We start from the raw sequence: 15,239 nt of genomic DNA on the forward strand, positions 1-15,239 counted from the left end.
GGAGGAGGAAATAAGAGAAACCAACAAGCAGTTATGTATGGATGTGAGAATTGGACCATAAAGAAGGCTGAGAGCCAAAGAATTGATGCTTTTGAACTGTGGTTTGGAGAAGACTCTTGAGGGTCCCTTGGACAGCAAGGAGATCAAACCAGTCAATCCTAAAGGAAAGCAACCCTGAATAGTCATTGGAAGGACTGATGCTGAAGCTAAAGCTTTTCTTTGGCCACATGATGCAAAGAGCCAAGTCACTGAAAAACCCTAATGCTGGGAAAGATTGAAGGCAGAAAGAGAAGGGGGCGAAGAGGATGAGATGGTTGAAGGGCATCACCAACTCAGTGGACATGAGTTTGAGCAAACTCCGGGAGATATTGAAGGACAGGAAAGCCTGACATGCTGCAGTTCATGGGATTGCAAAGAGTCAGATACAACTTAGCACCTGAACAAAAACAAGCAAGGAGTTAACTGCTGAGGTTTCCTAAAGCTCACTCTTAGGTGGGAGGGCCATTTGGGATGTTGATTTGGCCGTTGTGACTGGCCAGGCTTCTGTCGTCTTTTGTCTGTTCCCCTGAAAGTGTGATCAAGGAGAAGAGGCTCCCCTTTCCAGCACAGTAAAATAGAGGCGAAACCTCTGGGTCAGATTTTCACATGTGGCTCTTTCCCTCTCCTGGACTCTTGTTCTCAACCATGATGTCCTGGTGGCCTCCCTGTGTATGCCGAGCAAAGGCAGACCATTCAGTTCTTGCTTGGAATGAAAGCTCAGGCTCTGTGGACCACTTCTCCATCTTTCATTTTGCTATTGCTATTTTTCCTTATTCAGCAGTGCAGTGTGAATAGACTGGATTATGAGTTAATGCAGGCCTATGGGCTGTTGCTAGGACAAAAAGCTAGGCTTTGTTTGGGGAATGACATTTGTTTGCTGGCTTTCTCTTGGAAACATAAGAGCCTTTCCCTTTTAAGCAGATTCTTTTTTTTCCCCCATGCTGAAACCATGGTAAATATTTTCAATTCATTGGGTAGAACCTAGTGCTAGCTGCATTAGGTACAGTTTATGTTTCAGGGATTCATCGGAGGCAGCTGATGAGGAAACTTGGCTGAGCACACACTCATGTGTAACTGCTCCTGTCTTTTTACAGGAGGCGATCGAGATCGAATGACAGCCAATCATGAGAGCTATCTCCTTATGGCGAGCACCCAGAATGATATGGAAGACTGGGTCAAGTCCATCCGCCGAGTCATCTGGGGACCGTTTGGAGGAGGTGAGCAGATTTTAAAATCATGGAAAAACAGGAAGGTTGGCCAAACCTGTTCATCCTTTCCCCAAGCCAGTGTCACTATCAACTCCTATTTTCACATGAATGAATGTTAAAGTAAGTAGTAGACTACTGATTTATTTTTAGACACATATCTAAGTAACTTCTAGATGCTGCCTGTGTGCTGAGTAGCTTCAATGGTGTCCGACTCTTTTGCAACCCCATGGACTGTAGTCCACCAGGTTCCTCTGTCCATGGGATATTCCGGGCAAGAATATTGGAGTGGGGGTGCCATTTCCTACTCCAGGGGATCATCCCAACCCAGGGATCGAACCCATGTCTCATGTCTTCTGCATTGGCAGGCAGGTTCTCTACCACCAGCACCACCTGGGAATTTGGATCAAATATCATTAGTAACCAAATTTCTTTCATGAATACTTTGAATTATAAAAAGATATAATATTTTTCTTTTATTTTAGATTGTTCCTTTTTATATTGTACTAACAATATATATGACCCTGATACCATAAATGTGGATTAGTTAATTGCATGTAGATACAGGACAAAAAAACATTTTGACTGTTAGTTTTGGATGAGATTTCAGTTCCCAGATGCACGGTGGTATCAAACAGAAGTAGCAAAGCATTAAATGAGAATCTGCTAATTAACAGAGTTAAAAAAAAATCTTTGAAATCAGGAAAGCATTTCTGGGTTGGATAATGTGTTTTTTTTTTTAAATATTATTTATACAGTGTAAAGAATACATATTTGAAGAATAAGGTTTATGGTGCTATGAACAGAGCTAAAAGAGGGAAGGAAAGATAAAAGATGTCATATTTTCTGTCAAGTATTATAAAATAAAATGATATAAACAGAAAAACATATTTCAAGAGAAAATTCAGTAAATGGAACCAAATAAATAAGGACCCCAAAATATTCATCTATAACTAACATGTATTTCTAAGACGGTAAAACCTAATTATTTTATGTTGATGTAGTTAAAATAGATGGCATAAATCAAATGCATATTTAATAAAGCAACTGCAACTTTTGTATTTATTTTATATTCTCTTTTGTGTATTGTCAGCACCCTGAATTCAGACGTGAAATGTTTTTCCCTTAACATATCAGATGCTTCTTAATGACTGACCTCATTATATTTTAAAATAACTTCAAAAATTTAGTTTAAAAAGTTGAAAAGTTAGGTTAAAGTAAAAATAGTGAACTTGCATGGAAGATGTGTTGATATTTTATAAAAGCGGTGGTACATGTCTGAAAATTGTTGGTCATTTAGCAACAATGATGTGGGAAAAGGAGAGGTTGACCTTTCATCCCAGTTTGCCTGGTAACAGTGTGGTTTACAACTGTTGTCCTAGGCTAATTATTGACAGTGCTACCTCTCGCTCTCATGGTGTCCTAGTTTGGATGGCAATTTGTATGGTCACCCTATTCATATACTAAAATGGCTAATAAGTGACTTCAAAATGTTGAAGAGGCTGGTGGGCTAAGACTCCATCCCGGTGCCTTAGCAGAGGGGTCTTCATGATTATTCATGAGAGATACATGTGCTGTTACCTTCAGGGTCAAGGATTTATGGGGAATACTAATGATATGTATTTTCAAAGTTTGTGTTGTTTCTAAAGACCGTCTTCTCCCTTCCATTATCAGATTTTGGGGGCTCCTGAGTTCAGGAGGATTCTTAATATCTGTAGAAAATGGTACTTTTGTTGGGGGATTATTTCCATCAAGTGTGTTACTTTCTCCCTTTCCTCCTCTCCCATCTGTCCTTTTCTTAAGGAAAACGAATGAGATCCAGTTTACTTCACCAGATCAGTGGCCACAACAAGTCCTGTCAGCACAGGGGTATCACAAATGATCTTGGTTCTTAAGTATTAATCTTCAAATTTATGAACCTGGAACTCTAGTAGTTGATTGGTTTACATTCTTTATCCTATGGGATATGCTTCAAAAATTTTGCAAATGCTTGATTCAAATTTACTTTTAAAGAGATCTATTTTAACATAGAGCACTTAGAATAGAAACAATAGTCTGAAGAATAAATCTTCTCTTGCCCTCTTTGTTTAATTGAAGAGTGTTAAGAGATTGCACACCAAGCTCTTACTCATTCAGTTTGCAAGAAATCTTTTGTGACTCATCTTAAAGTCAGAATTTTCTAAAGTTATTACAGAATGCAGAACCAAACTGATGCTGATCCCGATAGAAGGTTGCAAATGTCACCAAAAATCTTGTTTCAAGTGTTTGTATTAATATGGCTCCTCTATACTTACTGATTGATTTTTAAAGAAATATTATAAATTTGGGCAATAAACAATAAATTTATGTGACTGAGAATTCCTTTATCCTAGGAGTTCTATTTAGTACTTCCTTGAAAATAAGTTGAGTTTTTCACTGATTAAGAATATTTTAAAATCACTCCATTAGTTCAACCTCACATTTTGTAGATTAGGTCATTAAGACCCAGTGAGAAAGAATGACTTTCAGGTGTCATATCATGAGTAATATAAGTAGGAAGAAACCTTGTGTCTTCTGACTAGTGAGCTTCCTGCTTTATTACACAATAGTGTGACCTGTTACTTTCACTGTGGGACCGTGTGCTAAGTCTCTGCAATCATGTCTGACTCTCTGTGACCCTATGGACTGTAGCCCACCAGGTTCCGCTGTCCATGGAACTCTCTAGGCAAGAATACCAGAGTGGATTGCCATGCCCTCCCCCAGGGGATCTTCCCAACCCAGGAATCAAACTAGCGTCTCTTATGTCTCCTGCATTGGCAAGCACGTTCTTTGCCACCAGCACCCCCTGGGAAGCCCACAATTACACGTCCCTGTTTTATTGATAGTATATTATTCAGTACATAAAAAACAAAGAGTGTTTAAAAGTGTGATAAGTAGAATAAGTATAGTTGAGTCCTTCAAAAAAATCTGAATTAATGCCATCAAGTAAGTGAAAAGACAACCCATAGAATGGGAGGAAGTATTTCCAGATCATAAATCTGATTTTGCACTTGTATCCAGAATATATATATAACTCTTACAGCTCAAAACTAAAGACAAATCAAAATTTTGACTCAATTAGAATTAATTTAAAAATGGGCAAAGACTCTGAATAAACATTTCTGCAAAGAAAACATACAAATATCCAAATAAGCACATGAAAAGATGCACAGCATTATTAGTCATCAAGGAAATAAAAATCAAAAGCACAATGAGATATTGTTTCATACACGGTAGGACTGCTGGAATCAGTAAGTTCAATAATAACAAGTATTGGTGAGGATGCGGAGAAATAGAAACCTCCCTATATTCCTGTTGGGAATGTAAAATGTAGCTGTTTTGGAAAACTTGGGCAGTTCCTCAATGATTAAACATAGAGTTACCATATGGCCCAACATTTGTAATCTTAGGTATATACCCAAAAGAAATGAAAATGTATGTCCACACGGAAAATTGTACATCAATATTGGTGTACTCAGTCATTCATTTGCATCCGATTCTTTGTGACCCCATGGACCATAGCCCACTAGGCTTCTCTGTCCATGGGATTTTCTAGGCAAGAATACTAGAGTGGGTTGCCATTTCCTACTCCAGGAGATCTTCCTGACCCAGGGATCAAACCTAAATCTCCTGTGTCTCATGCATTGGCAGGCAGATTTTTTACCATTGTGCCACCTGGGAAGCTTGTACATCAATATTTATAGCAGCATTATTCCTAAATGCCAAGTGGAAATGCACTAATGGATAAACAGAAAGTGGTATGTTCAAACAATGGATTAGTCAACCATAGAAAGAATGAGGTATTGATACCTGCTACAGTGCAATTGAACTTGAAAACATACTAGGAGGAAGAAGCCAGTCAGAAGGAGCTGTATGTGTATGTGCGTGCATGCTCAGTTGCTTTAGTCATGTCCAACTCTTTGCAACACTATGGACCACAGCCCAGCAGGCTTCTTTGTCCGTGAAATTTTCCAGGCAAGAATACTAGTGTGGGTTGCCATGCCTTTCTCCAGGAGATCTTCTCAACCTAGGGATCAAACCTGCATCTCTTGTGTCTCCTGCATTACAGGCCAAATCTTTACTGCTGAACTATAGTCCTATTTATATGAAAGTACAGGACAGAGAAATCTATAGAGACAGAAAGTAGATTACTGACTGCTTAGGGCTGGGATGGGGGAACTGCAATTATAGACAATGAAATGTCTTCTTTGCAATATATTGAAGATGCATCCAAAGGTACTACATAGACTATGATAAATCAGGGTGGAAAGTCACCTTCCAAAAGTCTTTATGGATGCCATTTAACCAATGACAGCAACAATCTTTGAGCAGTGGGAAGGAGATTGGAAGCCAACAGGTATTTATTTGGGATTAATGATCTTGGATTCTATGATGAAGATAGGAAAGGGAAATGTATTCTCCAATGAAAAGCAATTATGACAATTCAGTGTCTATAACTGCAGTTTGACAGCCTTTGTTTTTAAACAGTTACAGTTTTTCATGAGGCCCTGGAGCTTATCTTGTTCGGGTTGTTTATCCATGTAAAATATTTCTTACTTATGGTTTTTATATTGGACTTTTAATTAAAATATAGGCAACACCTGAGGAAGTTGCCTTGCTTTTCAATATTTAGAAATTAAAAACTAAATGAAAATCATAAAATATAGACTTTGGTGTTTCTTCCTATGAAATACAACAAACTTATGATGAATACTGAGATGAAGGAAAGGAACCAGTGGAAATGCAAAAAGGAGACATCCTCTCTTAACAACCAAACCTGATAACCTAGTTCAATATTGAATCTAGATACCTCCGGTTTCTGTTACCTGATTAACTTCTCCCGATAAACAGTTGCTTCCCTATTCATAATGCTCACTGAGAAGTACATGGTATCTGCTTAAAAGTCAAATCCAAAAGTTGCGATGTCAAAACATGAATTTAACTTTGGAAAACTTTAGGGTTTTGTTTTTGTCATGTTGGTTTGTTTTTGTCTTTTTTTCTCTGGGTTCCTTTTTCACTGTTTTTGAGGCAGTGTATATGGAGGTACCCAGCCTGGGATCTGGGGAGAGTGAGAATTCCATTAGTTGTTCATTAGACCTGAATGCAGAGCCTAATTTTAGCTACTAACTAAAAAGGGTTCTTCCTGTATATTTCTGTCTCCTTACGAAAAGCCTTGAGTCAGAGATGTATCAAGGCAGTAAAAATACTGAATGTAATCCTCATGATGAATAACTAGTGGGCAAGCAGGGGTTAATTAAGTAGCTCTGTGGTCCTGCCTCTGACACAGACCACTGTGTCATTTCCCATAAGTGGTGTTACTCCCACCTCTAGTTTCCATACTTGTGAAATAACACTGGAGAAAAATGTTTCAACTAAGATTCAGTCCAACTCCAAAGTCCTGTGATTACATGCATTCCCTCCATACCAAGGCTCAGAGGAAAGATGTTTTCAGTCACCAAGGTGCCTCCCTCCAGCACTGCCACTGTCTTGGTGGACAGAGTTATGTATGTCACAGTTCCTTATTTTCCTAGCATCCTGCTGTGATGGGGAAAACAAAAACAATGTTTGAACCATGGGACAGAAATTATAACGATTTCCAACAGAAGTTCTCCTATCTGGGCATGCTCATCAGAGTAATGGTGATGAAGTTTCTCAAGGGAGGACCTTTGTGTAGTATTCCTCACAGCTGTTTTAACACTCCTGCTGAAAGGCTCAGAAGGTACCCAGAGGCCTGAGGGGTCAGTTGGGGTTAAAGCACTCGCATTCCCAATCTGCTCATGGAACAGCCAGGTGGATGAATGATTAACCTAGCCAGTCAATTGTTCAGTGACTAGGACCAAGGAGGTTGGTAGACGTCGGGGCTGGGGTTAAGTGGGTGCATGCAAGAGCTGGGGAAATATAAAAACAGGATCAATTTTCAAACCACAGCCAGAGAAATAAATATTTAAATGTATAAACACACATAAGAACCCGTTTTAGTTATAAATAAATATATATATATGTAAAGGAGTTAACTTGTTTTGTGGTTATACTTGCAGATTCCTTGTTGCTATGTCTTGAATATTTTTCTGTTTCACACACACGTGTATATAAACACACATATTTTTTGCTTTTTTTAAAGATTTTTTTTTAATATGGACCATTTTTAAAGTCTTCACTGGCTTTGTTACCATATCGCTTCTGTTATTTATGTTCTCTGTTTTTTTGGCCACAAGGCATGTGGGATCCTAGTTCGCTGCCCAGGGATGGGACCCAAACCCCCTGGGTTGAAAGGTGAGTCTCAACCACTGTGCCTCCAGGGAAGTCCCTACACCCATAGGTTTTAATGATATGCACATTGATATCGGCACTCACAAATAGATTCAGTGGCAAAGTACCTGGAAAAAAAAAATCTTGTGTAGGAATGGAATAAATGCAGAAAGGAAAGGTCAAAAAGTTGACCCCTCGTGGGGATGGTTTGGGGCTGAGGCAGCCAGCTGTGAAGGTATGTAGAGGAATAGACCGGCCAGGGGAGGCAGCGGCAAAGTCAGAGGAAGAAACCAGGGGTTCACACGGCCGCGTGGCATTTCCCTCCTCCCCCTCGCACTGTTGTGACTGCACCTGCTGCATGTGACCACGGGCACTGACGGCAGCCGCAGCCACGGCGCGGAAAGAGCGGCTGCAGCCCTGCCAGCTCCCGCCCAGCTCTCACTGAGAAAAGGGGACCAGGAGCGGGACAAGGGGGAGGAAAAGCTCCCTGAGCAGCTGCCTCCAACAGGGATCCTCCGAGGAGCCTTCCTGGAACGGGGCACTGGGACTGTTCTGACGTGGCGGTTCCCTGGAGAGCCCCGGGAGTTTAAAGACAGAAGGGAGAAGCCCGCCGAGAGCATCAAAGGCTGAGGGGTACTGTAAAAGGACCAAGGGAGTTTTTTGAAAAGAATCTCTCATGCATCGAAATGCCTTCTGGAGAAGGTGCCATTATCAGCCTCCCCTTTTGCTCAGATGAAAGGAGCCGGCAAGGACGGTCCTGAAGTATATCCCTCAGGGGCCTTGTGGTCATTGTTCCTCTTGCCCCCGGCTCATGGCTATTTGCTGACCTTTCCAGAGGAACCTCAGTACCCCCCCAGTTCCAGCTGAGAAGCCAGTTCTCAATTAAAAAATAAAAAAATTTAACAATCCTGCTGTCTGAATGGGAGGTGCAGCTTGCTTGCTGTGGTTCTTTTTGCTGTGGCATTTTGGAATGTCTGCAGAAACTTTAAAAAGAAACAGCCTCCAGAACTCTCGGGATTAGGCAAGAGAAAAGGAAATTATTATTTTGGGGGGCCAAAAAAGAAGTAAATAAGAGGGGGTAACTTGTCCCCCATCCAGGACCTGGCTGATCAAAATCTTCAAGTTCTAGGAAACCGCGCTTCAAACCTAACAAGCATGAGGCAGAGTGGCTGTGGAGTCCTGAGATCGTCCAGAGGCAGGTTTTAAAGGAAGCCTGAACCGGGTTCAGAACTCTGGCCTGTATGATGCCTGAAGACCGAAATACTGGGGAGCGCCCCTCAGGTGCCTTGGCGTCTACTACTTTCATTCCTAAAACTACATACCGAAGAATCAAACGGTGTTTTAGTTTTCGGAAAGGTAGGTAGATAATATGTTCATGTCCTTAAAAAAAATGTACAGATATTTTCTGATGCTTAAAAGTCAGTTTATGCTCAGACAAAATGCGAATTTGGAAACCAAGAGTTTAAAACTGCACTAGAGTGGTTTATAGGTGGTTTTGCTTGTCTGCACGTACTTCTGGAGGCGCCTATTGATCTGTTTGTTACTGTCTGTGAATGGGCCGGGTGGGCGGGGCTTAAAGAACGGTGGTCCTATGGGATCACCTTGACAGCCGGAGAACAAGCAAGCTGGCCCCACCATGCTGAGGGGAGGGCCCAAGGCTGCCTTGGGCTGTTCCCAGACCCACATCCAGCAGCCCTGGTGTTCCCCCTTGAGATGAGTCCCTGTCAAGTCTCTGTCCTGTGCTCCCATCAGATCACTTTGATTCTGTCTGCCTGCCCTTGCCTCACCTTCCCTAATGAGAAAATTTTAGTAATCACTTTATCTGTAGTGACTCTTTTTCAGGAGGCTTTCAATCATATTGATTAACACTGATTAGAAATAGGGGTCACCTTGACTTTCCAAATTATCAGAAGGTGGCATTGGGAGAGGGCAAAGATATGAACGATCAGGAACAAGGAGTGGGAAAATTAGAGTTTATGATCAGTAAAAGAAACTGTTTCAGAAATGACTTGTGTGGGGGAGTTAAAGGGTACAAAATATATATAAAGAATATTTCTAGAAAATGTTTATTTATCAAAATATTTTAAAATGTCCTTTGACTTAAAAATGGGAGTAATTAAATCAAATTATTTAACTTGGAACTAGGTTATTATAATTTTAAAGTTGTGTATGCTAAGTTAATAATCAGGAGCCGATTTGAGTAACATCTAATATGGTTCCTTCTCCCCTTTTTGCTTTGATTTGCCCATTGATTAACATTCTCTATCTAGTAATTAAAAAAAATAGAAGAAAAAAGCCATATTTAAAGCAGGATATAGTGGGAACTTTAAAAAACTAAACCTCGTTCCTTCTGAATCTTTTCCTTTGAGCAGTTAATATCTGGTTGTAATCATTATCATATTATAAGCAAGGAATTGAGTGTTAATTTATATTGCTCTCTCATCCACAAAGACAATTAAATGAGAGATGCATCTCATATTTTACAGATCTCTAGAGATCTTGTGGTTACTGTAAGATTGCATCATTGATAGAGGAATTGACAATGAAACTGAAAAAAGCTAGGAATTCATTGCTTCAAGGACATCCCCTCTTCTGCTCCCTCCACCCATCAGCAACTAAATTGGGTTTATCCAAACAAGGAGAGAAGGTCTAATTTCCAGGTTATCACTGCTCATTTGTAACACGGAATGTTCTGGGGAACAGTTACTTTATCTTTGAAACACAAAGTGGGTTTTTTATGTTTTGCACTTTCTGTCTTGTCGTGAGCTATAGCACTTCTCCAAGAATCCTGGCTAGCCCTGCTATTCATTATGCCCCCTTCCCTCTCTCCTGAAATATCAGCAAAGGAAGGCAATGCTGAAAAAAAAAAACAAAAAAACAACATGGGCAGGCTGGCAAAGGGCAGCCACAGAGTGGGAATAGCGTCCATTTATCATCTCCCGTGGGCTATTTTTAAATGATTGTCCTTGCCTCTGCAAAGTCTTGGTAATCTGAGGAATGTTGAGCATTTGAGTCAAGGATTAACAGATTTTTAATTGACAAAGCTGCATTCTGGTCACTGTCAGAGGAGACTTACCGGAAGCGTTCAGCTGTTTTCTAAGTTCCTTCTCCCCTTCTGCTGAGCCCTGCATACCAGCCTCTCCCAGGTCACTGCTCAGCCAGCTAGGCAGTGAGGCTTTGGAGGAAACAGTGCCAGGCTGTGGCTGTGAGACTGTGTCTGTGCGGCACTAGCCAGTCCCTTCAGCAGCAGCGTCCAGCGGAGAGTTAGATCTTTATTCAAGGTCCTGCACTGAAAAGAATGAACTTTTCTTTCAATCCCAGGTTCCCAAGCCATGCTACCTTAAGAAAAGAGTGTCACTTTGTTCTTTGTGTCATCCCCTGGGTGCTCTGGGAGTTCTAGAAGTGGATGGGGGTTTCGGAGTTCCTCTCTCAAGCCTCTTAGAAAGTATCCCCTGAAATCCTTTCAGGAATCATGGGAAGGCATCCAGAAGTGAAAAATGGTGACATGTCTGCTTTTCCTGATCCATATTTAAAACATATTCTCTCTGTTGTCCTGGCTAGGCTGACAGAATGGATAGGCTTTCAGAATGCAGAGGGGAGTTGGACTGAAGTTTCCAGAGGTCTGTGTGGATTGCAGCTTCTATACTGAGCCAGTGGAGCTCACTGCTCAGCCATCCTTTCTCTTTCAGACCTCTTCTGTCCTTTACTGTTCTTTCCATCTCTGCTTCTTTCTTTAGGTACTAATAGGGGTCTCCCCTGGAGAAGGCAATGGCAAACCACTCCAGTGTTCTTGCCTGGAGAATCCCAGGGACAGGAGAGCCTGGTGGGCTGCTTTCTATGGGGTCGCTAAGAGTCGGACACGACTGAAGTGACTTAGCAGCAGCAGCAGCTGCTTTTCTGGAGAAGGCAATGGCACCCCACTCCAGTACTCTTGTCTGGAAAATCCCATGGACAGAGGAGCCTGGTGGGCTGCAGTCCATGGGGTCGCTAAGAGTCGGACACGACTGAGTGACTTCACTTTCACTTTTCATTTTCACGCATTGGAGAAGGAAATGGCAACCCACTCCAGTACTCTTGCCTGGAGAATCCCAGAGACGGAGGAGTCTGTTGGGCTGCCGTCTATGGGGTTGCACAGAGTCAGACAGGACTGGAGCGACTTAGCAGTAGCAGAAGCAGGGGTCTCCCCAGGTGGTACAGTGGTAAAGAATCTGTCTGCCAATGCAGAAGACATGGGTTCCATTCCTGGGTCAGGAAGATCCCCTGCAGGAGGATATGGCAACCCACTCCGGTATTTTTGCCTGGAAAATCCTCATGGACAGAGGAGCCTGATGGGAAACAATCCATAGAGTCACATAGAGTTGGACATAACTGAAGCGACTGAGCACACGTGCATGCACACACACACACATACACAAGGGTCTCAGAACATGCTTTCCCAGTGGTTTTAAAAATCGAGGGAATGTGAACCATCTATCAGGCAGGAAGCTGGGGAGAGTGGTGCTTTGTTGGATTTATGTTCTGCTGAGATAAAGGTTAGAATGTATTTTTTACTATTTTAAACTTTATTTTTTTTACCTCCATAAGACTAATATTGAATATACACAGCATAACTCATCTTTTGATTACTTGGGGGTGCATAACATTTTGGATCCTGATGTCAGTGAAATTTCTAGTCAGAAAGGGCTGGCTGGTTTATGATTGTTGTGATCACAGGACATACCAAAGTACAATTTTATGCCCTAACTTTATCTTGTCTTTTTCTCGAGTTGCTCTCTTCTTGGAGATACGTCATCATTAATTCCCCAGTTGTTCCCCCCACACATACCATAGCCATTTAGTTATTGTTGTTTAGTAACTAAATCATGTCCAGTTCTTTGCAACCCCATGGACTGTAGCCCACCAGGCTTCTCTGTCAATGAAATTTCCCAAGGGAGAATACTGGAGTGGGTTGCCATTTCCATCTCCAATAACCATTTGTGGTCATGCCATATTGCTTCTGTGGGCTTCCCAGGTAGCACTAGTGGTAAAGAATCCATCTGCCAGTGTAGGAGACAAAAGAGATCCCTGGATTGGGAAGATCTCCTGGAGAAGGAAATGGTAACCCACTCCAGTATTCTTACCTGGAAAATTCCATGGACAGAGGCACCTGGAGGGCTGCAGTTTGTGGGGTCACGAAGAGTTGGACACAACTTAGCAACTTAAGAGCAACATATTGCTTTTTCCTTCCTTATATACTTTCAGCTTCATTTCTGTTTCCATCGCCTTAGTTGTTTGTGCCTTTATCGTTTCAAGCACACAACTGACTTTTTAAAAATTTATTCATTTTTCATTGCAGGATAACTGCTTTAAAATGTTGTATTGGTTTTAGTCTTGTCCTCTGATTCATCAACATGAATCAGCCATATACATTTCTATATATCCCCTCCTCTTGAACCTCCCTCCAACCTCCCACCCCATCCCACCCTGCTAGGATGTCGCAGAGCACCAGACTGAGCTCCCTGGGTCAGGTAGCCAATTCCCACTGGCTGTCTGTTTTACATACCGTGGTGTATGTTTCAATGCTTCTCTCTCGGTTCATTTCACACTCTCTGTATCCCGTTGTGTCCATAAGTCTGTTCTCTATGTCTGCATCTCTACTGCTGCCTTACAAATATGTTCATCAATACCATTTTTCTAGATTCCATATATATGCATTAATATATGATGTTTTTCTCTTTTCAACTTACTTCACTAGTATAACAGACTCTAATAGAACTGACTCTGATTCTTCCTTTTATGGCTGAATAATATGTCATTGTATTAATATATGTGCACCACATCTTCTTTATCCCCTTTTATCTATTAATGGTCATCTAGGTTGCTTCCATGTATTGGCTCTTGTAAATTGTTGTTGTGGTTCAGTTGCTAAGTTGTGTCTGACTCTTTGCGGCCCCATGGACTGCAGCATGCCAGGCTTCCCTGTCCTTCACCATCTCCCAGAGTTTGCTCAAATTCATGTCCCTTGTGTTAGTGATGCTATCCAACCATCTCATCCTCTGATGTCCCCTTCTCCTCTTGCCCTCAATTTTTCCCAGCATCAGGGCCTTTTCCAGTGAGCTGGCTCTTCACATCAGGTGGCCAAAGTGTTGGAACTTCAACTTCAGCACCAGTCCTTCCAATGAATATTCAGTATTATTTCCTTTAGGATTGACTGGTTTGGTCTTGCAGTCCAAGGAGCTCTCAAGCATCTTCTCCAGCACCACAGTTTGAAAGTATCAGTTCTTCAGTTCTCAGTCTTCTTTATGGCCCAACTCTCACATCCATACCATACCTGACTGACTACTGGAAATATCATAGCTTTGACTATATGGACCTTTGTTAGCAAAGTGATGTCTCTGCTTTTTAATATGCTGTCTAGGTTTGTCTTAGCCTTTCTTCCAAGGAACAAACATCTTAGAAGCACAAAACTGATTTTAACCTTAAAAGTGGCTCTTCAAGACAGCATCCATCCTCACCTCTTTTTACCCTCAATATTGTTCACATGTTTCATACAGTTAATTTGCTAAGGGTCATCCAACTGATATTCATGAAACAGTACTGTTAAGCAGTGTTCCACAGCTCAGAAATGTTTTATGAGTTCCTGTTGCTCCCAGGAGGATGTCCTGACTATTTCATGTCATTATCAAGGCCTTCTAAGCAACTACAACTGTTCCCACGTCCCCAGACTGGCCCCACTTTCCTCCCTGAACCTATCTCCTACACCACTGCTTTGCTTCTGTCCGTTGTCCCTCCTCTGCAGTCTGTCCACACTTTCTTCAAGTCATTGTTGGCTCTCACTTCTTCATCAGGCTGTCTCTGTTCACCTCTTGTATTCTTTACTCTGTAGTCCTTGTATTTACTGTTTTAAATTTATTTATTTTTGACCGCACTGAATCTTCATTGCTGCGTGGCTTTTTCTCCAGTTGTAGGGAGTGGAGGCTGCTCTAAGTGGTGCGTGGACTTCTCACTGTGGTGGCTTCTCTTGTTTCGGAGCACAGGCTGTAGGGCTCAGGCTTCAGTAGTTGTGGCATGTGGGCTTAGTAGTAGCAGCTTCTGGGCTCTAGAGCACAGGCTCAATAGATGTGGCACACGGGCTTCGTTGCTCAGTAGCATATGGAATCTTCCCGGACCAGGGATCCGACTCATATCTCCACCAGGGAAGCCCTCCCTTATATGTCTTGCATGCTGCCATCAGGCCACTTTATCTTCATATCTATCTTCAAGTGCTCTTAAACACATTTTTGATAAGATATATATATGTGTGTATGTATACATATATATATGTGTGTATACATATATATATGTGCATGTGTGTGTTGACATATATATTATATGTGTATTTGTTTATTTCTTCTGAAAGATATAAACAGCAATAGGTCTTTTCAATCCACGATTTAAGATTTATTGCAAACTGGTGATGTACAGTGTTATAACCTACTAGTTCATAGGCAATAACAGAATAGAATATCTTTATAGTAACAATGAATACAACCAATAATTTTTTAAGTTAGTTGTATATTTTGGATATTATAATCACATTTATGGAAGTTAATTTGTCCAACAGAATGCTGCTATTTAAATCCATATAATTTTAAATGGTGCTGTGAGTATTAATAGCTCATCAGTTCACACATCACAGTTTTACAGAGTCACCTACCAAGTGATTCTGGGGGTGAGAAAGCAGACAAAACAGGTTGCCTGGAATCTGTG

The 15,239-nt window shown here is 41.4% G+C and overlaps 1 protein-coding gene across 6 annotated transcripts in view; it reads left to right on the forward strand.

Moving 5' to 3' along the window:
* Nucleotides 1–15,239, forward strand: part of ARHGAP24 (Rho GTPase activating protein 24) — a 545,966-nt gene that overhangs the window by 471,724 nt on the left and 59,003 nt on the right. For 5 of the 6 annotated variants that reach the window (XM_070372641.1, XM_005902826.2, XM_070372642.1 and 2 more), the window contains one exon: nucleotides 1,134–1,256. In XM_070372641.1, the coding sequence (XP_070228742.1) occupies nucleotides 1,134–1,256 (123 nt within the window). Of the gene's footprint in view, nucleotides 1–1,133; nucleotides 1,257–7,861; nucleotides 8,868–15,239 lie in introns of those variants that run through there. The other variant, XM_005902824.3, reaches the window with a different exon arrangement.

Source organism: Bos mutus, chromosome 6 (assembly GCF_027580195.1).
Source record: "Bos mutus isolate GX-2022 chromosome 6, NWIPB_WYAK_1.1, whole genome shotgun sequence".
Lineage (NCBI taxonomy): Eukaryota > Metazoa > Chordata > Mammalia > Artiodactyla > Bovidae > Bos > Bos mutus.